At 38.5% G+C, this 22,620-nt stretch overlaps 2 protein-coding genes across 2 annotated transcripts in view; one reads left to right on the top strand and one right to left on the bottom strand.

Annotated features, from left to right (window-relative positions):
• The first annotated feature begins 2,539 nt into the window (after window positions 1-2,539).
• GNG10 (G protein subunit gamma 10) lies at window positions 2,540-8,787 on the top strand. The gene is made up of 3 exons (XM_038124496.1): window positions 2,540-2,754; window positions 6,028-6,159; window positions 7,901-8,787. Exons 1-2 carry the CDS (start codon window positions 2,674-2,676, stop codon window positions 6,151-6,153), a joined length of 207 nt encoding a protein of 68 aa, XP_037980424.1. The 5' UTR covers window positions 2,540-2,673; the 3' UTR covers window positions 6,154-6,159; window positions 7,901-8,787.
• Window positions 8,788-10,664: 1,877 nt separating this feature from the next.
• The window catches only part of SHOC1 (shortage in chiasmata 1), a 48,870-nt gene continuing 36,914 nt past the window's right edge, over window positions 10,665-22,620 (bottom strand). Inside the window, exons 22-27 of the mRNA XM_038124491.1 lie at window positions 19,105-19,198; window positions 17,923-18,054; window positions 16,396-16,545; window positions 15,140-15,308; window positions 14,361-14,918; window positions 10,665-12,195 (exon numbers count right to left, since the gene is read on the bottom strand). Coding sequence (XP_037980419.1) covers window positions 12,095-12,195; window positions 14,361-14,918; window positions 15,140-15,308; window positions 16,396-16,545; window positions 17,923-18,054; window positions 19,105-19,198 — 1,204 coding nt within the window. The 3' untranslated portion in view covers window positions 10,665-12,094. The remainder of the gene's footprint in view (window positions 12,196-14,360; window positions 14,919-15,139; window positions 15,309-16,395; window positions 16,546-17,922; window positions 18,055-19,104; window positions 19,199-22,620) is intronic.

Genomic DNA, 22,620 nt, shown 5'->3' with positions numbered 1-22,620 from the left:
TCAGTGGCAATGTTGTTCTGTCTCTGCAACACTTCTGGCCTGATATCAAGTGCCTGGAGAAGTCAGATATATCATACAACCTGCTGGAAATGAGCCATTTTACTGGGTTCATTTTTGAGTTGCCTCTTCTCTAGATATGTCACCCCTTTGAAAATAATCAGATGCAGACATAAATTCACAGAATGCAGCAAAAATTTGCTGTGCACAAACACTGCAGTCATGTTCCTGTGACAAAGGATAGAAAAAACTCAGGTGTCTTCAGAAAGGTGTCAGCACTGCAGTGACATCTCATTAGCAGAGGCTATTAGGCATTTCTAGACCATCATGGTATTCTAAATTATGTCTGTCTTCGGGGCATACATTTTCAGAGACTGCTGAGAGTTACAATAGTAGATCTAGCATAGCCAGGGTAGATTGAATTGATTTGAGAGAGAAATTTCCACATGAACAAGTATTGCTGGTACTGGGTAGTGATGAGATCATTATGGGGAAAAGGGTTGCAGAGTATTAGGATCTTGGAGAAGATTCAGTGTGTCTTTTCCATGACTATGCTGAGGCTCTGACTGAGGCACAAGCATGTGCATACCTGGTTGTCCCTACAAAATTATAGAATCAATAAAATTGGAAAAGACCATTAAGGCCATTGTTCTGCTGGACCTGAGATGAACTTTGCTTGAAACTTCATAGAGGACATCTCCCCAGAAAACCAAGAGCGACCACTACAGACCCCAAAAAAGGCCCATGCAGGCGTGGTGACAGATCATAAGGCTGTACAAACTAAATGACTATGCATAAGGTAGGTGGCAACTAGGTATTGGATAGGTGGGTTTATGCAAAATTCTGTGTATAAATTCTCTTGGTTTTTACTCCTTGGTGTACTTGATTTGTAGGAAAATTTCAACCTTGCATCCTCTGTACTATAAGCAATATCTCCTTTCTGGACCTAAACGTTTGTCTGTGTTCCTAAAATGTCAGAGTTCCAAAAATTTGGCAGTTGACACCTCAACGTTTTTCTTGTTGTGAGGGGCCCAGAACTGGGCACATGACATGAGCTGTGGCCTCACCATTGCCAAGTACAGAGGGACAATCACTGCCCTTGTCCTGCTGGCCACACTATTGCTGATATGGACCAGGATGTCATTGTCTTTCCTGGCCACCCGGGCACATGCTGAGCCATGTTCAGCTGCTCTTGATCAGCACCCCCACATCCTTTTCTGCCAGGCAGCTTTCCAGCCACTCTGTTCCAGCCTGTAGCACTGCCTGGGGTGTTGTGACCCAAAGGCATCACTCAGTACTTGGTCTTGTGGGACCTCATGCAATTGGCCTCAGTCCTTCAATCCAGGCTGTCCTGATCCCTCTGAAGAGCCTTCCTGCCCTACAGGTCAACACTCCCACCCAACTTGGTGTCATCTGTGAACTTGCTGGGTGTAGACTTTATCCTCTCATCCAGGTAGGTGATGAAGACATTAAACAGGGTTGGCCCAAATACTGACCCCTGGAGAACACCACTAGTGACCAGCTGCCTGCTGGATTTAACTCCATTCACCACAACTTTCTGGCCCCAGTCATCCAGCCAGTTCTTACCCAGCAAAATGTTCACTCATAAACACCATGAGCTGACAGTTTCCCCAGGAGAATGCTGTGGGAGATGGTGACAAAGGCTTTGCTGAAGTCTAGGTACACAACATCCACAGGATTTACCTCATTCTCTAGTGGTGTCACCTTGCTATAGAAGGACATTTGGTTGGTCATGCAGGACCACCTGTCTTCCAGAAACCCATTCTGGCTGGGCCTGGCCTCCTGGTTGTCCTGTCTTATGTTCAGAGCAACCATTTTAGGCTATAAGCTTAATTCCAAGAACTTTCAAACAAGCCAGTAAACTAACAGCTACCAAATCCCTGCCAAAAAGTGAGAGGACTTATTTATGTGAGAGGTCACTGCTGAAATGGTGGTGAACAGCTCTGGGTGGGGAGATGCAGCATCCTTGGCAGCAGCTGCCAGGCAGTTGGAACCTAACAGCTGCCTGTGGGCAGAAGACATGTTTAGAACTCCATCTTTGTCAGTGTTCAAGACCAAGTTTGATAGGGCTCTGAGCAATCTGATGTAGTGGGTGGCATCCTTGCCCAAAGTAGTGGGGTTAGAACTAGACCATATTTAAAGTCTCTTCCGATCTAAACTATTTTATGACTCTGTGAATTCCCTTTGTCCTCTGCTTCTCCCTGTTTTTTCCCCCACTTCTTTACTGCCTTTCCCTTTTTTCCTTTTTCTTTCCTTTTCCCTGTTTTTCCTCTTTTTCCTCTTTTCTTATTTTTTCTCTTATTCTTCCTCCCTGTTTTTCCTCCCATTTCCCCCTATTTTTTTTCTTCTCCTCCACTTCCCATTTTATTTTTTGTTTCCTTTTCTTCCCTTTAATTTTATTTTCGGCCGTGCTGTGACCAGCAGGTTTCCGGCCCCCAAAGCAGCTCCAGCCCGCACCGAACGCCGCTGTAAGGCGCTGCAGGCGGCAACGAGCACTGGGGTCCGGGCGAGAGCCGGGGCGGTCCGCGGGGGCTGCGGGCGGAGCGGCCCCGGCCCCGGCCCCTCCCAGGGGCGGAGGGAGCCGAGCCAAGCCGAGCCCGCTGGAATCGCGCTGCCCGCCTGCTTCATCCCCTCCGTCTTCCCAGCGGCTTCGGTATGTCGTCGGGCGGCAGTCTGAGCACCATGCAGCGGCTGGTGGAGCAGCTGAAGCTGGAGGCGGCCGTGGAGAGGATCAAGGTGAGCCGGGGCGCGGGGTGAGGGGAGCCCGGCACTGGGGTGAGGCGCGGGGTGCCGCGACCCCCGCGGCGGGGCGGGAGACAGGAGCCGCTCCTGCCTTTCCCTCCGCACTGGTGGGCGCCGCCCGCCCTGGGAAGGAAGGAGGCGAGGCGTGCGTGTGCCCGGCGGGCTTCGAGCCCCGGCCGCACGGGAGCGATGGAGCGAGTGCCGTTCCCTGGTGGAAGGAGCCGTGATGAATAATACAGCAGCTCCTCGTTAGTTCTGCACCAGCAAACAGATAACCGGGAGTAGTTCCTCGCAGCGGAGCCAGTCCGACTCCCCCCTGCTTCGGAGCGCTGGCAGGATCTGCAGGGGGAGGGGGTGCGGGGTGGTACCCGCTGGCACACTTGGGGAAGGCAGACGATTTGCTACGCATGCATGAATCTTCTCCTGCTTGCACATTTCCAGACAAAGGCAGCACGATGAGGCGGTCCTGTCGTCTGCCAGCTCCTCGGGTTTGGTGACCCGACCGAGACAGCTCTTGGTTTCCAGCAGTTGTGGGGGGTTCATCACCAGGCACAAAATCCAGCATAGTCTGTGAAGTGTTGGAGGTCAAATTCATTTATATCCTGCACTCTTCTCGTCTCTCTGCTTGCATTCGCCATTTTCCTCTGGCCAGTCACAAAAGACTAGCGTCCTCAGTCTGACGACAGTGCCAACACATTGAGCTGCAGCAACTTAGCTAATTGATTTAAAAATAATTCAAAATACTTGTTCCCACTACTCCTGACCTGGGCTGGTGAAAATTTGAAGTGCTTGTTGCGAGGTGAAACCGCTCTGGCTTTTGGATATCATTCTAATCAATTTGGTTTTGTTACTACATTTTAGTAGCGAAACAGAATCAACAGATGCTTAATTCACTAAAAATTACTGTGCTTATCACCACAGTAAGGTGTGGGAATATGTGAAAAACAACACGTTTCAGAGTAGAAATGTAGACTCTTGTGGCAAGAGTAGTATTGCCCAACACTGAAGCGGTTTCCCACCAGTTGTTGTTGGTGCCTGGATCTCTGTTCTTGCTCATTTTGAGTCATAATATAGTCAAAATACTCATATACTCCTCCCCACTATTTTTTTTGTGGGTGGGGAGTGGCTATAAAATACATAGTTTGTAGTTTGCAGGTGTTACTTTGTGGCAGTAACATATTCTGGAGCTGGACTTCTCAAGGCTGGGTATTTTTATGAGTTTGCTCTTGTAATTCAGGGAGGCTTGTCCTTGATGGACCTCAGACTCATCTTTCTTGCAGCACTGTGCACAGCAGTCTCTTTCCAGGTCTGCTGTTCTAGGAACCTGTTCATGGCTATGAAATGACACATGATAAAAATGTGTCACATAAATTGTATCATCTGGGTTTCTATACATACTGTAGAAAAATAAGGTGAAATATATTCAGTTGATAAAAACCACTTGGTTCGGTTTTTGCAAGCACTGAAATGGGAGAAAACATTGTTTCAGTTACTTTGAATAGACAATGTGTTTCCAGACGGAAGCTGGTTATGAAAGGATTTTTAAAAATACATTCCATACTGCCAAGTTTCAATGGTGATTTTGTTTACCCTGCTGGCTAAAAAAGCAGACAGGAACAATATTTTCAGAAAGAGGAAACTGAATAGGAAGAAGTACCCATACACATCTTGCATGTGGAGGCTGCTGAAGGGAGCGTGTTTGTCATGTGATGAAATACTGCAGAAATTTTCTGTGTGAGCAGAAGAAAAGAAGAATGTTATGGGGCATAGGTAGGACTAAGAGTAGGCAGTTCTGGTTTGTATCTTTTGAAGATATACCAGGATATATGTAGCTTAGTCTGTGTTGAGGGTTTGGCAGCAAAGTGCAAGGAGATGCTGTAGGCACTGCTGACTCTCAAAGGAAAAAGCTCCACGTGGCCTTGGCCTGACCAGTGTTAGCTAGTGGGATCTCTGCCTGATAGCCACGTGGTGCACAGTCGGGCACCGCAAGGGCAGGTGCTGTGGTTGAGGCAAGGATGCTAATACTGCAGGGGGTCCAAGGGACTGGGCAGGGCAGGAGACCACTGCAGCCTCCAGAAAGGGCTTCTCCTCAGGTAAGGAAGGAGTGACAAAGCCTGCTGACTTAGCAGGAATCCTTGCTGCAGACACTTCTCCCTGTACTCTTCTCAAGAGAACCTGTGAGGCTGAGGGGAAAAAAAACTTCTCATAACAGCTCCCTGGCTAAATTCAGCAGTTACTAGGATGAGCATCCTGGAGGAGAGCCTGGAGTAGAATTGGAAGACAGTGAACAGGAGAGCAGCAAAATTGCAAACAAATGTGTGTGCTAGGCCAGACTTCCCATGTGTTTCCAGATGCTGTTAGATGGGATGGCCAAGAACCAAAATTCCACTGGTGCTCTGGTGTGGTTCCTTTAGACAGGAGGCTGGGAAGTGTGGATGGTCCTTCGGGTTATTGTTTGGCAACACTGAAGAGTTGTTTAGGAAGAAAAGTCAGTATTTCAGGAGTCCTGTAACAAAGGCAGAGTTTAACTCAGAGGGGAACTTACAGTTCCATCAATATATTTAGTATTTCCTTTTATAAAATATGTATCAGACAGCATGGGTTTTGACAGTTCCCTGCAGCTGTTCCGAATGTGTGTCTGGGAAACTGGAAATTCCTCTACATTTTCCTTCAAAAATGTAGGCACATGACTGACTTGCCATCCACAAGGAGAGCAGGGGAGTTCAGTGCTGAGAACACTTTGCCTTTGGGATCCTGGGCTTGTTCTGCAGCTCTGGACTCTCCTTCTAGGGGGCCAGAGTGTGGATTTGAAGTTCTGACTTCACTGCTGCGGGAAGACAACAATTTGGACTTCAAAAGCTTTTCATCCTCATCTTTTTGATTTCACTTCTTGTTATACGCTGTGTTGTTTAGAACTTTGCAATGAAAATGCTTTTAATAAATGATCAGAGGATATAAGAGTTCAAATATAAACCTCCAAACACCACAGAAGATTGCAAAATCGTCATGGCTCTGAGCATTTTTATGGGAAGAAATTGCATCACACTGGCACCTCAGTCCTCTACGCTCTTCTGGCGTAGTATTTCATGTGTGCTTCATGAGAGCTTTGTAAATTGTGCTTCTGTGCTGATTTACTTGATGCTCTAGAATCTGAGAGGTGACTTGGCAGCACTCCAGCTCTGTTTGACAATAGCTCTTCAAGAGGAAATGCTTAGTAGATGCTTGTGAATGAATTAGTTTCCTCTCTAGATTTTTTTTCCTTTTCAGGTGTCTCAGGCAGCTGCAGAACTCCAGCAGTACTGTATGCAAAATGCCTGCAAAGATGCCTTGCTTGTTGGGGTTCCTGCAGGGAGCAATCCCTTCCGTGAACCCCGATCCTGTGCTCTGCTCTGAAATCAGGTAATAAAGTCAGAGATGCTACGACAACCACACTAATTTCAAATTCAAGCCCTAGGAGAGACAAAGACACATGGTGATACTTGTTTAAGTGTTGAGTCCTTGCTTGAGTGTTCATCATTTCTTTGCTGGCTCTGCAAATGATTTTCTGTGTTTTTTAGGTGGTGCAGTTGAAGCATGTCTCTTTTCTACAGCTCTTTCTACAGGTGTTTTCTTTATGAGCTGGGTTTTTTTGGGATAGTTGTGTTTCTGTGTTTGTGCAGCAATAAGGTAATTAGCAGCATCCAAAGTAATTAAAATTATCTAAGACACACATCTGGTTTTGACATAGCTGGACAGTAGACAGTCACATACCCAGCTTGGAGAAGTAAGACAAAGCTGTGGCAATTTTATATGTTCTGATGACTTGCTTACAGCTTAAGTAAGAATTATGTTAAAATACACTTAGGCCTTTAACGTCAGATTGCAGTTCATTTCGCTGTGTCTGTCGTTAGGCTTTTCCTGTTCTTACTGTTGGTACAGCACCAAAACCAGTGGAAGCAGAGAGGAGCTGAGGCAATCTGTAGTCACATTCTTCGTAACCTTTTTCAGCACAGATCTAAAGGATGAGCTACTCCCTGAACTCCGCATTGCCTGTATCCTTGTAACACCTGCAGAGTAGGTGGGTGGGTGGCTGTCCAACGTTTGCAAACCTTTGGGATCCAGTTTCATGATTCCCAGTCTGGCCTCTCCCATTTGTCACAAAGGTTATCAGTGATTGGAGCAGGAGAAATAAAGGCCATGCATGCTAGTAGTCTTGGGCAGAACCACACCATAACTTGGAAAATCCACTTCTTTAGCTTGACACACAAATGTGTAAGTAGGATATTCAGAAGGGGTTACTCCTCCTTAAAAGAAAAAATAAAAATAGTTCCTGCTAAAGAGCTGAAAAATCTACAGAGAGAGGAAGAGACACTGTTCTTTTGATGAGAGTGCTATTAAAGAAAAAAATTGATGTTTTCTCAAAGGGCAGAATTTAAGCTAGAACATAACGTACTCATAAAATCTTCCCCTTGCTGCTGCCAACTGTTCCTGAGCTTGCAATTGAGCTTTCGCCACATCAATAGCATGGCTTTGATTGTTGCTACATAGGTATAACAAAACAGGATTGAACCTAAAGAAAAGGAACAACTGAACATGAGATGCTCTTCTGGAAAAATTTAGAGAGGGTGAAGCAAAAGCAGATTTTCTTAATTTGGGTGCTACTTATAATTCTTCATGCAAATAAAATTGTTAATTCCATTGCAAATGTTCTTCTGTTATTTAAACAGCCTTTCTACCTTTTGGTTTTTTGGGGGTCTGTGTGTGTGTCTGTGTGTGTGTGAGTGTGAATACATGTTCTGATGTGATCACATCATACAGATACATTACAAAATATTTTCTCAGAAGAACTTGATGATTAAGTTATGATACTTTTAAAAATGCATAGCTTAGCCCAAGATGTCATTTGGTACATTTTGCTGGTAGATCAAATATTTAGTTTGTTATTCTTGTGTTACCGTAGGATCATAAGAAATTCAGAGCAAAGTAAGAAAACCAGTTAAAAATTTTATGATAGTGTGAGGATATCAACATTCAGCAAAGGAAAGTCATTATTTGTTTTTTCTCAGTGCTAAGGAGCTTTTCTGTTGTAATTTTTAAGAGAAATTACATCTATCAGCATAAGAAAATGGCATTTAATAAGCCTTTTTTTTTCTTCTTGTAGGGAAGGTCATTGGAGAATTGCCTTCAAGCATGACATGAATAACAACTGCCTTTCCTTCACAAGAAAAGTCTCTGTCTTTTATGTGGCTAAAACAACATCCTAGATATCTGTTTGTGTGTTCTTGTGAATCTGTATTCCACTATATTTTAGTAATGTTCTTGAAGTTTTTTAATGTAACTGTTTTTTCATAATCATCACCACTTTTACTACACTATGCTAACTGTAGAAATTTTACTTAAGAAGTTTACATTTTAGAAATGAAAAACATGTGAATTTTTAATCAAATTACTTACTCTCATCTTGATAAACCATAACACCAGAATAATAGCAAAAACTACTCATGGGGATTTTTTTTTCCAAAATAAAACAACCTAGAAGTGAATAATTAAAGTATAAAGCTAAATGCTGTTAGAGCTGAAGTAATGTCCTCAGGAGACATTTTGCCTCCATTAGCAAGACCTGGAACCAACTTTATTTTTTTTTCAAGTGCATCTCAGTGCATAAATGACACATTTTAGTAAATGCTGAACACAATATGTAACAGAGGCCTGATTCCTAAAGCATGTTTCTTGCAATACATCTTATCTGTAAGCCTTCTTCTATTTTGTTACAGTACTGCTGCGGTGGAATTTTCTTGAACGTATTTAACATGTTACCAAACAGACACTAAGAATCTGTGAACACCCAAAGATAATTGCATGCTTTGTTGTCATGGTTTGCAATACACAGAATTTACTAAAATGTGCTTTGCCTTCACTTTTTTGATAGAGCACTTTTACAAGAACGACTTTTTTTATAGGTTTTTAATTTTGAGTACTTCCTATTGTTTGTATTAATCTTTTAGAACTTTGGAAATAAAATTACTATCCCTCTTGGCTTTGAACTCATTGTGTAATTATAACAAAGAGCAGCTGCTGTAAAGAGGAGGATATGTAGATTTTGCAGTGGGAGTGAAGGCCTCAAGCTCTTTGCTCTTTTGGGAAGAGATGGTTGCTGGTGGATTTTTAGAAACTGTATCTTATTAGTAGAAAAATCCCATTCATATCTGTTGAGCATAATTGTAAATACTAACAATGTTATGAGGCTCACTTACACATTTTGAAGCTGTAAGGAAGCACTCCACAATCTGAGTACTTGAAGTTCATGAATGTTGACTGAAATGGTGCACCAGTGTGCTCCAGGCAGTTCAGTCTTTGTCAAATATTTTCATGTTGCTGTCCCGCAAAAAGACACCAACATGAGAGCTGTAATACTGCCAATATGTATTGTGCCTTTAAATACAGAAGAGAGCATACTTCCTTCAGAGTTTCTCTTCAATCTGACTTCCTTTCACTGCAGACTATTTAAGCATGGAAGTTTTTCTGTTAGTACTAGACACAGGTACAGAAGTCTAGAGAAAACCAAGCTACTGTCGCACAGAGGCCATCAGAGGCTTGGTTTGAGGCCAAAATGTTGAAGATACTGATGAGTCAAAAGCCTTCAGACAGTCAGCATTTGGCTCCTGCCTACTTCCTAGGCAAGCCCTTCATATTTCTTTTCCCTCTCGCGATAAAACCTCCCCTCCTCCCCACACCTCTTTCTCTCCCCAGAACCCCTGCTAGGTATGCCTTCAGGCTCAGCAATGTCACTTGGAGCTTGGGTTTTGAAGTGGCTGCTGAGCTGGCACAAGGAGTGGCCAAATCACAGTGTGCAGCAGAGAGCCACCACTGCTAGACAGCTAGTCAACCACTGTTGTCTCTTGGCTGCCCTGCCCAAGAGGTCCATCTGGTCTCTTGCATCTGGAGTGACTGCAGGTGGGCACTGTGTGCAGCATCTCAGCTTCCTTCACCAAAGACTATCCAAGAAGGCTATCTGCTGTGCAGATACCACCATCTGATGGCAGCAAGTCCTACAGGAAGCCCAGGGTAAAGAAGATAGAGTGAGTGTGCGCATTTGTATGCTCAGTGCCTCAGGGGAGCCATAAGCCCCCTTTTCTCACTGTCATCTCTCCCGGCTGATCAGCTCTTCTCCATCTACAGCTGCCTCCTGCCTGGTCACTAAAATGTTTATGAACTTGTTCCAGGAATGGAGTGTCCCTACCTGTTTATGTATGACTGGAGATTAGATTTTTGTACTGTGCCTTTTTGTCTAACAATTAGTTGCTTCCTAGTTCATAGTAATAGGTAATTTGGCAGGGTGGGGGGTGGGGGAGTGGGAAAGTGCATCATTGTAGTTCAGCAGTAATTTTATTACACATTAAACAGACAAAAGGAGGGGGAAGAATGTCGTAATTTATAAATTTGTCAATGTGTCCATATTTTTGAGAGACTGAGATTTGTCATAAACAAAACCAGTAAAAACCAATAGCCATTACAAGCCCTTTCCCTTATTTTCCACTACATTACTAGTAATTTCACTGTACACTGACATTTTTTCTACCTAATGGAAACTTAACACAGACAGCACTTGAATTTTTTTTATTTAATGTACACAGTATGTCTTTGTTTTCAAAGTTATCTACAGATTATCTATGCTATGCTTTCACAACTGTTCATGTGGAAGTTCTGGTGTCAGCCTTTGCCTGTGGAAAGGAGAACATAAATACATAGCTTGGCACTGGCAGCTATAATTTTCTCAAACTGTGGTCATCTGTGACTGAGGCTTTGTAGAGCTGTACTTCAAAAAAACTGGATTCCTGGTTTTGGAGGTACTTCTGATCAACATAACCCATGATGCAAAAGAAATAAAATGGTTAGGTCAGGTGACCACAAAAATGGGCCATGGATAGTAAGCAAATTCCAACTTTTATTTCAGTCTTTTTCTAGGAAACAGTGGCTTGTTGCAATTTTACTAGAAATCTTTTTATGTTACCACTTATAAAAAGTATTTTCTCAAATCCTGCAAACAATCTATGTACAAATAATTCAGGAATATTACTGTGAAGTAAAATTGCAATTCATGCAGTCATAGCTTTTAAGAATTCAGTCAAAAAACAGCAGTCTGTTTTCTCCAAGAGACCAAATCTTTCTTCTCTAAGTGCTGGTTTCATTTACTCAAACAGTGAATATGTGCTTAATGAAGGCTTTATGTGAAGTATTTAAGTGCAAACATAAACATTAAACTTGGTGGTTTTTCTTGATTACCTCCCCCCACCCCATTTCTGTTACTGCATCAAATTTAAGATTAGTGAGTTTGAAACCTGAATCATCTCAGCTGAAGGCCCCTGAACAGAGAAAGACATAAGACATTCTGGAGCTGGCTGGCATGCTGGTGCAAACCATTTATGCATTCCTGTGGCAGAATGGAGTTACTGTCTTCCATTGCTCCCACATATATTTCCAGTTTTGTTGCCAAATCTTTTGATGGAAATTGAGGGTTTGGGTACTATTCTATCCCGTTCTTTAGATTACAACTGAGATAGATTTTTTTTTTAAGACAATCTTTTACCCCTTCTAGTTGTACCCTATAATATTTGGATCTGCCTTCCAGATAACTTTCATCCCCCAACTTGGCAATGTCCTGCAGAAGGCTGAAAAACACGGATGCCAACAAATGGCCTCCAGCAGGTTATGCAAAGGCCAGCAGGTTATGCAAAGGGTGAGGGTCACAGCTTAGTCCCCTGAATCAAACCTATGACAATGTTAAATTTCAGCACAGTCTTAGCATGTTGTCCAAAAAACAAAGAGCTTTTTCCTAGACTGACTGTGATTAAAAGGAGCTCAGGAACTTATCATTCCTGAAGGAGCTGTCAGAAGAAGAGAAGTGGAACGGAGCCCAAGGGACAGCTACAAAAAGTCACAGCTGTAATTGCAAGAAATCTCTAAGACTTTGAGAAGCCTTGAGATGCCTTGAGATTCTGGCAGATCTACCCCATCTTTACATTGGAAAAGCAGCAGACTCACGGAGCAAACATAAGTGCCTTGAAAACCCAGAGTGAACCTTGGCATCTGTTTCTTTTTCCTTTTTTTAAACATAAAGAGTGATAAAGTAGCTGTATATCACCCATGACAACAGAGAAGCTGTAATTATCCAGCTTCAAGAAACTAGTTTGCTTAGCAACATTTTAAAAACATACAGAAGAATCCTGAGCTAATAAGTATTTCCAAGTCCTAATTACTTTCTAAAAACACTAACAACAATAATTCATTTATTCCTTTAAAGAGTTCAAGAATGAAAAAAGAAAAAAAGTATGTAACATGCAAATCCTTATTCTGTTCAAAAGAATTTAAGACGTGTTTGTCCATCTCTTCTTCCAGGGACTCTTTCATATGTCAATCTCCTTTTTTTGAACTCTTGCACTTCTGGAAATCCTGAACCTGAAAAAAAATGGAAAAAATAAAAACCATAATAATACAGCATATATGCAGACTTAACTGTGTGCGTCTCAGAAGCAGTAGCAGACTTTGGTTTTAACTGGTGTGCTCCCTAAGAAAAGTATCAGCTCTCATAAAATAAAATGTGTACAGATTAATATTTGCTACTTCTTAATGGTGCTGGCCTGTTTTATGCATATTGTCCTGCTACAGGAATATAGGACGTCATACAAAAATAAATAAATCAACCTATACTTAACCACAATATTTCAAAAATATTTTTTTATTTCTAATTCATTATTGCTACACTTAGAATTATTCTATAATTGTTAAAATTTAGTTCTTTTTAACCAGACGCAGTCATGTTTCTAAGTTGTTTTAAAAAGCTACTTACATTCTTAAGATTGAAGTGCGTTTACAATAACATATTTGAGAAGTTGCTTATTCAAAACAAGTTATTGTGAGGAAAGTGTATTTAGCCTTTACAAAAAGTATTGCCAGAAAACACTAAAACTGACCTAAAGGTTTGATCTGTTCCAGTGGAAATACTGGCTTGGCATGTTGTCATGAATTATCTGTGGTTTAATGAGAGTCTGAGCTGACACCAGAAGAAATCCTTGGGGTTTCTTCCCAGTGTGTCTTTATAACTTGACTCTCCACATATTTCTTAAATTTTTTCTCTCAGAGGCTTTTATTGTATTAAGGTGAAGTTATGTTGTTTTTTTTTTGTTGGAGATAACAGTATTTTCATAACATTGAAAAAATGTGGTACCAGGAGAATCTGCCCTGATTTCTACTGAAATATATTGTAGAATTTTATGCTATCAGTGCCAGTTACAGGTTACTGGAATATTTGTTACCTATTCAGCAATACTGCAGGTCTCAATTTTAATTCCAGAGAAGCAAAAGGTCTGTTCAGAGTTTGTGTATAAACATTTAAATTTACACAGGCTGAAAATTAAAAGAAGTTTACGATATCAAATTAACTTTTTCTCCCTTAACCTCCATAACTACCCTAAGCAGTCAATGAAAGAGTGATTTAAATTAGTTACTTAGGTTTTCATGAATGAGTCTGATCTGATTAGTGAAAGCATTTTAATGCTGTGCTGACCTTGTACCACCAAGAGATATAATGACAGCCACTAGCAGACAAATCATAAATTAAGTCATCTGTACTAGGTGTGAGGCACTTTTTTAAAACAAACTTAAACTTGGATTTTCAAAAAAATAATGTGGCATCTTACTTGCAGGGAAATAGAAGAATTAAAAAAAAAAGTACTACAATAAATGATCCAACAATACGTAGTCTGGCAGGAGCTATCTTAGTTGCAAGACTCCATGGATACATATTATGGTTTATTAAAAAAGCCTTCAAGCTTACTATATTTGATGGAGTAAACCAGGGATAAGAAAAGTACAAAAAAAAGAGAAGCCTAATATTTTGTATAAGGACTGAACACACTTTCAGGGTAAACAAAGTTTTCAAGTACACATCATACCATCTCTTTGAAAATATAAGCTTTGGAATGACTTCAAGTGGAGAGTTTACCCCTGGAGATACTAGCTAAAAAATATTCTAAGAATAAGGAAGTTTATGAAACAAAAGATTTTCAGAGTGCCATTTTTACTCCATTAGTGCCAACAGCAAAATACAGCCATTAGCAGAATCTGAATTTCACTCTCAGGATTTGCTGAATCTCCTTTTTGTCCCATGGAGAAAATACAATCTTTTGTCTAAATCTATGTTTACAAAATAATATTCCCCATAACTTTTAAATTAATTCTGGCATGTTCATCATCTATATTTAGGCACTGTCAGAAAGAAAAGAACCTGAATCTTATACTATTGAAGAACTATGCTTTTCAATATTTACCAGGGAAAAATAATGGCAGTAACACAATTCTAGTCCACTTGGTTTGACTTTTTTTTTTTTAATACCCCAAGACATCTTTATGCTCAAAACAAAACATGTAAGGAACCTTTTATCACAAAAGAGATACATATGCATGTAAATTTTAGCAAAGGGAGCATGCAGTTGTTGGGCTGAATTTGATTGAACAAGTATTTAAATAAAATATAAAATACAATCTTACAGATACTCCTTACAACTTTGTAGTTGAGCAACGAAAAGAATTTCAGCAAAATCTTCAGCTTACTTTGGACCTACCTGTTTTAATTTTTTCTTTTGTCCATAAGAATGGAGGCCTTTGTTTTCTCTTTCCTCTAGATGTTTCACCTATTTGGCTAAAATTCAGATTTTGAAGCTCATCCGTATCATCAAAGAAATCAGAGAGAAAACCAGAATGAGCAAATGAATTATGTGGGCCTGTGGATGAAGAATCATTCCACAGGGGCTGGTCAATCTGAATTTCTGGGCTTTTAAATGTTGTGTCTCTAAATTCGTCTAGAAAACTCTTAGAGCTCTCCTGAGGTGCACAGTCACTGAAAGATGCAAAGAAATCCTCTTTTTCGGAGTCTTTGGAAGAATGGTCAGAGCTATCATGCATTCTGAAAGGCTGTCTTTGAACATGGAGAGAATTTTTAACTTCTAGATGAGCAAAATCTTCATAGTCCTTTGATACAGCAAAGAAATCCAGCTTTCTCCTTGTAATTACATCTGATGAGCACGCTTTCTTTTGCATACAACTTGGAAGATCAGACTTTAAAAAACCCTTACGAATATTCAGTGGAGGAATTAGGGCTTCAGACTTCATATGAGATGTTCCTGGTAGAGAAAAATTTGAACCATTTTGTATGGAGAATGAAAGATTAGCTTATTTTTTACATTTTACAGGAAACCAAGATGTCATTGAGGATTGTGATTGCAGTGTGTCTCATCAGAATAACCTTGACCTTACCATGATTAGAAGATAAAGATTCTAATACATTCAGATTTTTCACTTGGTTTCAAAGGAGACACATTTTCCTAGTAATTCAAGGTATTACCTGTGCTGTTTTGTGCCTTATCAAGCAGCTCTAAAATCTGACAATTTTGTTTATTATCAAGATACAATGTGTTGACGTTATTCTGGTTTTCTGGGTGTGATGCACCTTTCACTATTTTTTCTAGAGCGGCAGTATTTAGGCTGTATGAAGATATCATGTCACTGAAATGCTGAAATGATAAAGAAAGTAATTGTTAGGAATGTTGATGGTACATCACTACTTGCTCCACATTGCCAAGTATGAAAAGTTAAATCAGTTGTTAAGATTCTGAGATATATACATTTTTGTTAAAAATATGGAACAAAAAAACCCCAAAACTTACCAAAGCAGAAGAGGCATGTACAGTACACAATGAACCTGTCTTATGTCTATAAACAGATTAAGTAATAGCCTCTGTCTTGAAAAACAGGAGAAGCAGTATCTTAATAATGCAATTTATTCTCCTTCATTACTCCAAGACTGTAGGAAGCAGTGTCTGCAATGGATTGGCACCTATCATGCATCACAGAGGAATTCCACTGAGCTTTTTCTGTCAATAAAGATGGCTTTACACATTTACAGTTAAAAGAACAGTATGCACAATTTCACATCCAGTGCCCAAATACCTGTTCACTTGCTCCTTTACCTTAATGGAATGCTTCACCTTAAATGAATGGTGTCCTCAGCCATTTTCTTGAATGATAAAATATGTGTATTTTTCATTGAATTAGATGACTATATTCAGTCTATAACTTTCCCAGACTTGACCCAAAAGTAGGAACAGTATGAGCACACAATTCTTCATCTCTGTCAAACACTTAGTACTATGAATGCTAAGTGGTGTGTTCATTATAGGGAGGGAGGGAGGCAGGCAGGAAGGAAGGAAGGAAGGAAGGAAGGACAGAAGCCCTGGAAATACTTAATTAGAAAACATCTTTTCCATTAGAAATACACAAAACCTTGCATGCTGATACAATACTCACTATTGTGAAGCTCGAGGAGGAAGTTGATCTAATGAGTATTTTTCCAGTTAAGGAAATGGTCTCACTACCTTTCCACAAACAAAATGGTGACTTGACAAAATCTGCTGAGAATCAGCAGACTCAACTTTTGAGATATGAATGATATGCTAAAACCGGTAATTAATTTTTAAATGACACCAGCAAATGCACATGTAGCACCAGATTTAAAAAAAAAAAAAAAAACCACAACAAAACAACCACATATTACAACAGACCAAAAAAACTGATATAGTACATAAAATAATTTTCACCAACCTTTAAAATTTTTTTTGGAGCCTGTGGCAGAAGTTCCTGGAGTTGATCAAAGCTTGCAAGAAATAACCTGTTCAGTGAAGATCCCTTCTTTAACATAAACTGAGCAACCAAAGGATTGATACATGGAAAAGTAAGCAGGCATTTCTCTGGCTAGAAATGGAAATTATTTCGTTAGATTGAGATCTGACAAATTTTTTATCCTTTTTTTCCTGTTCTACAAAGTCACATCTTGTTGAGTAAGTCCTAGAGTATATCACAGAAAGACAGCTTTCAAACAGTGCACTTTTATAGTCCAATAAAAAGTATTTTTTGTATAATTTCTGAAAAAGAGTAAGTTCTGCATAACCATTTGACAAAAAGCAAGTCTAAAGGTGTTTATTTTCTAAAGGTTAAAACCACTGAATAACTTTAACTTGATTTTAAAATGTGTGACCAGATTTACTATTAATTCTCCATTTTAAAGTGAATTACCTAGATCAACATAAACAGACAAAACTGGTTCTGTTTTACAAAAGCTGTATTTGCTAGTACAATGAAACACGTGGCAAAAGCAGGGGTTTTCAGGGGGAGGATGAATGTCACAAACAGAGCAGCAAGTTGAGAGTAGCTTGTTTCAGTCTCAGCTTCCTGTTACTGACTTTCACAAAACACTGCCAAGATCAAATATCTTTAACAGACACAATACAATGACTCCTCTACATGGTTAACCAGTATCCTGAATCTCTAAACTGGAAAACCTACAATCCACTACCCCCCTCTTGAAAGGCCATGCCAATACCTGCCTTATAATGCCTCTGAATTTTGCAAAAGCCAAAAACAATTTCAGCTTTACAAGAGTTCAAAGCTGTCACATACAATGAACAAATCCATATGTTCCATTTGAGAACCTTACTATTCAAGTTAAAGGATATAATATATTTGATGGGGATTGATGCATTTACTGGAATATGAGTTAAACAAGTAACTGCATGAGTTAAACAAGTTTTTACCACCTGTTACTGAAGCAAGCAATGCCATTGCCTTAAGTAATAGATCAGCACTGCTGAATTTGGCTTCCTATCCAAGTGAGCCACTGTATGTTTTTCTTTTACAATTTGGGTAGTTTTTTTAAACCTAGTGCCTAGAACTGTAGAACTGCACAAATTGGCAAGTAGATGTGGTGGATAAACCTCCCTACAGGTCAATTGTGAAAGCCCAGGGAAAGTCCAAGTTGTATCTAATTGTGCTGACAAAGAGGATGGAAATACTAATATGTATATGTATATGCATATGCATATGTATATATATGTATATATACATGTATATACATGTCTTTGCATATATACTAGAAATATGCTTGTATATATATCTGCATACACACACACACACACACACACACACACACACACACACACACACACATATATATAATAATGCTTATTCTAGTAATGTATTTTAAGAGAACTACAACAAAAAAGCCTAAATCATTATGAATGTTAGAAAGAAAGAAAGGAAGAAAACTGTGAATTCATGGGAAGAGAAGCAAACCTCAGATGGCAAGACAGAGAGCCAGGATTTGTCCAGCCACTCATGAGGACTGATATTAGATGCTATCAAAACGTTGTCAGCAATCTGACGAATTACCAGAGCTGTCTCTTCAATTCCTGGTGTAAGAATTACCTAAAAAAGATAAATTATATTCTTGGTTAAAACTTACTCTAAGGAGTGTCTTCATTTGCTCCAGACATCAACATGTAAACTGGAGGTTACTCTGAACACAAGAGTTGGTATTGCTGTGCAATTAAACCTGATCCATGCTTATCATGCAGAAAGACTCCAACCTTTGACCTGGCTGCAAATCACACTCCTTATTTATGCAGATCCTATGTAGGTGAAATTAATTGATTTATCCTATAGATCTTTTATATGTGGTCAAGTTTCTGGGCATAACATGAGTTCCTAATAAAACAGGCAGTTGTGAGATGCCTACTACAGTTTAAGAAGATGTGTAACACTTTGAAGCTATAATTTCCATACAAGCTGCACTGGTGAGTATATGAAATGAAAATACCTTCGTCCTCTCTTCATCCTCATAACTTTAATTTATTCAGGCAAATTTTATACAAATTTTAATATGCAAATAACAATGACTTCATAAAGATCTGCACTCAACATTGGCTGCAAATAAGTGAAAAAAAGTGCCTAAAAAGATATCACTTCATTCAAAAATATAAGTTACCAACAATTTGGTAAGCTGGATGAAACTTCTGCCCCATTTTTTAATGCTAATTATTCTGGATACTAAAACAGATTTTCTAGACTCTAGATTTCCTGATTTTTAAAGAAAGAAGTTAACCTATCTTGTCACATTAAAAAAGCACACTAGCTGACAGCAAATTATTCCTTTTTTTCTTCTGTCACATCAGCAACAAAATATTGATCTGAAACTTCAAATTGAGACATAAGCAAAGTTAATATATATTCTAATAATTTATTAAAAGTATGATCCCATTCTTTGACTCCTAGTTATGAAAATATTTCAACTGCTATTTGATTCTGATTCAACTTGTACTGCAGTCAACAGTCATTTCACTGACTTCAGCAGCACTGAACTAAGACCTTCTTCTATTTTAATAATTTTGAGATATTTTATGTTTTTGATGTAGAAGGCATACTTGATTGAGCTTTTCAGAAATAGCACATCATGAAGATTAATACAGAAAAAATTACCTTCACTTCAAAGTCTTCTGACTTCTGTGTAAGTTCAATTAGAGTGGCATAAATTAAGACAAGGTTAAGCAGAGTATTTCCCTTGAGACTGTACCTGTAAAACAGTTTCACTGGATCATTAATATTTAATATGCACATGTAATAATCTCAAACCATTTGTTCCATGTCTTCATAAATATCTGTTTCATTTCCTGGAATTCAGAATATTGGTACATTTTGAGCATTAATATCTGTGGAAAGAAAACTAGAATACATTAAGGGACTGACTGCTGAAGGATGGACTGTAAGGAAAGAAAACAGAGTCAGTCTACAGAAAAGCAAGTCTGGTCTGAAGCAAAAGGTCTGAATCGAGGTCAGTCACAAGAGACACTGGAGGAAAAACAGAGAGGAAATTACCACATGCTTATAGAAAAAAAATCTCAAAAGAGGTAATAAATTAATGTTTATGAACTATGTCAACAGAAAGTGTGCTTCCATTGCATAAGGAGAACCACTGATGCAATGGAAGAACACTTGAAGAATGTTTCCCTGTTGCAAATAATATACAATGGTATTAACACAGTAATTCATAACCATGCATTTGTAGGGGTTAATTTACTTCAAACAGATGTACGAATAATTCCAGTATTTCATATCTTTGGAGTTGTGAAATTTCTGGACCTAATGATTTGAAATATACCTCATATTAATATTGGCTGCCTCAAACTGTGTTATTTTATAACAACCATTTCTTTATCATTTGTGTACAACTAAAAATAGCTTCACAAACAAAAAACAACTTTTCTAAGCTTTTGGTGGTCTCCAGTGATCACTATTACTTTTACACTTTCACTGAGTTTTTCAGTAGGAGCATGACAACATTGTAACCAAGTGAAAAATCCAAAGCACGCTAGAAATATGAGCTTACAATATATGTATTGTTCTAAAAGAAATGTATTCCTACAGAGAAATTCAAAGATAAACGAGTATCAGATTGTTTTAAAAACATCTTTCTTTAGTGACAAGTGACTTTAGTGACTTTCTTTTGTTTTAAAAATACCAGAATAACAAAAGAATTTAGTAACTTACTCTAAACTCAGTCTTTCTCTGGAATAGAAAATAACCCAACAGCACATATATTGGAGTGATAATGCCATCAGCCTTGATATTACAGTGTCACAGGAGTCCTCATAATTTAGTTCTTCCACACTCTACCATGGAATTTAAATAAAGAGTAAAAACTAAATAAATACATTACCATGGCTGCCCCAAGCTTTTAATGAATAGCAATATAATATGCAGAAACTAGATCAAACATAAATACAGCTAAATAATGTAGGACACATATGGGAGTTGGGAGAACTAGTTTGTATTCCCAACTTTTATTTTCTTTGAACTTCAAAAGGCTGATTCAAAGCTTTATGCCTCTTCTTCCTTCCTCTAAAAAGAAACAGTATCAATACCTTTTTAGGCTGTCCTCAAATTTTTTGTGAACTTTAATAATGCAAAATATTGTTATAAATTTTCGAAGTATTTAATTGGCCTACACAAATCATATCATACCTATACTAACTATATAAAGTACAACATCACTAATTGCAGCAGCTAGGAAGAATGTCTACACTGTATTTGTAATACTAATTGATTATTTTATTAGGTATCTATCTTTCAGAAGCAGTTGTTCTACCTGTAATCTGTCTTGTTGCATACCAGAATGTAAGTAGTATGCTATTGCTAAAACTATTATTTTTTATTAAATCTAGGATAAATTATTCTATAGATTAATTCAGATAATCATCTGAAATGGAAGGAATTAATATGCACACTAGTAAGACAACAGAGCCACAAATACATTTAATTGGTTGCTACAAAATTTCTTTATTCAACCCTCTTTTGAAGTATGCATCCGTTAACTACATTCCGCATAATCAAATCACAGGTCAAATGTTACTTCAGTGAAAAAACTGAGAACATTTTTAACTAGTCAAACTGGCACCGACTTTTAGGGTTACTGATTTATGATGTGAAAAAATGCATGAATTAAATATGATTATGGGGAAGAAAATATGTGTCAGAAGTCTGAAGATACGGCCTAGAACTGACTGAACACATAACAGAACTTGGGCACAGTAGTTTCATTTTGTACCTGCAGAAAGATAGCAGTGCATTCATCTACTGTCAGCACAACATATAGATCTGTACTTCCAAAGAGCCTTAAGGAGTAACTGCTGCTTCTTTCAACAAAAGTAATGCTGTACCTGAAAAATTATTTCATTAAAACTCAGACAAGTAAAATAATACTATTTTCTTAAAGGAAATTGATAACAGACACCCCTTAATATAGCTTTTAAACTTATATAGTCTTGATCTTTCTCAAATGATCAATTTACTTTAAGACACACTTGAACAATACATATCAATGTAGCAGTAATTAACTTATATTGCTAACTGCATTGAGTATGATCTTGACACCTAGGCTTTGAGTTTACAAAAAAATAGAGGTAATATAGAAACTAAGACAGATACTTTGAAACTTTTTCTAACTTTACATACTGCATTTCTTTTCCTCCTTTCATGACTGTGCAGCACAAAGCAAAGCAAACTGCCTGATTGCCATTGGTGTGATCTTAAAATTTCTGAGTGACTTAGAACTGCCAGCAGCAAAGGCTCCTGTTGTGTTTTACTATGAAACGCAAGAGACCTAAACCTGAATCTGCCAGTATGTCCTCTAGAAACTTGTATGGACTGTCTATTCAGACTTTTTAAAAAGGTAAACTCTTCCCTTTTCTGAAATTGTACCACTCTTTATTCACCTATTTAACTCCCTCACCAGTGCTAAAAGAAGCTAGTGAACGAGTAATAAAACATTGTTCCCTACAACCAGGCTGAACAGACAACTTGAACAAGTCAGAGTTTATATTAGATTATGCATTCAAATTTTAAATGTCAAAGACATATATTTTTCCCCCTAGTGAATTGTAATTAGACACAGACCAAAAGTGGCTCCACAGCTGACCCAAGGATATAGCCAGGATTAAAACTGGTGTGTCTGTCCCACAACATGATTAAATCGCTTATCTGTATCTCTGTCACTATGTTAGAGAGATATTGCTGCTCTGGTCCCTATTTCTTTGTTTCTTTGTTTTTTTCATTCTTTCTTTTCTTTTTTTTTTACTTTCCCCTCATGAGATGTAAGTTACCTTTTCCAAGTATTTATTACTGTGAGAACAAAATTCAAGAAAATGATGTCAAAGAAATCATAAAGAAGCACAATGATTTACTACTCTAGCAGTATTCATACAGGTTATATAGTATTAAAAATTAAGTGAATAGTGGATCTGAATTTTATTAATAAATTAGCTTTTGCTTTAAACTTAGCCTGTCCTAAACACTGTGATGCACCAGAAAATAAGATGTTTTACTATTGTTCAGTTTGAGTATTTAGCATAGCTTCAGTGGATAAAAACAACAACAAAAAAATTTCCAAAGCAATTTTTATGAAAAATTAAATACAAAGTCTTCCAAGGACCAGGAAGC

The sequence above is a fragment of the Motacilla alba genome, chromosome Z (assembly GCF_015832195.1).
Source record: "Motacilla alba alba isolate MOTALB_02 chromosome Z, Motacilla_alba_V1.0_pri, whole genome shotgun sequence".
NCBI classification, from domain to species: domain Eukaryota; kingdom Metazoa; phylum Chordata; class Aves; order Passeriformes; family Motacillidae; genus Motacilla; species Motacilla alba.
Note: the sequence above shows the minus strand (reverse complement) of the source record. Positions and strands in the feature narration are given on the sequence as shown.

What these genes read in the sequence shown, in the direction of transcription:
- GNG10 (XM_038124496.1), top strand. Translation starts at nt 2,674, where the DNA reads ATGTCGTCGGGCGGCAGTCTGAGCACCATGCAGCGGCTGGTGGAGCAG. An exon ending in CGGCCGTGGAGAGGATCAAG is followed by an intron (nt 2,755 to 6,027) that starts GTGAGCCGGGGC and finishes TTTCCTTTTCAG; the next exon opens with GTGTCTCAGGCAGCTGCAGA.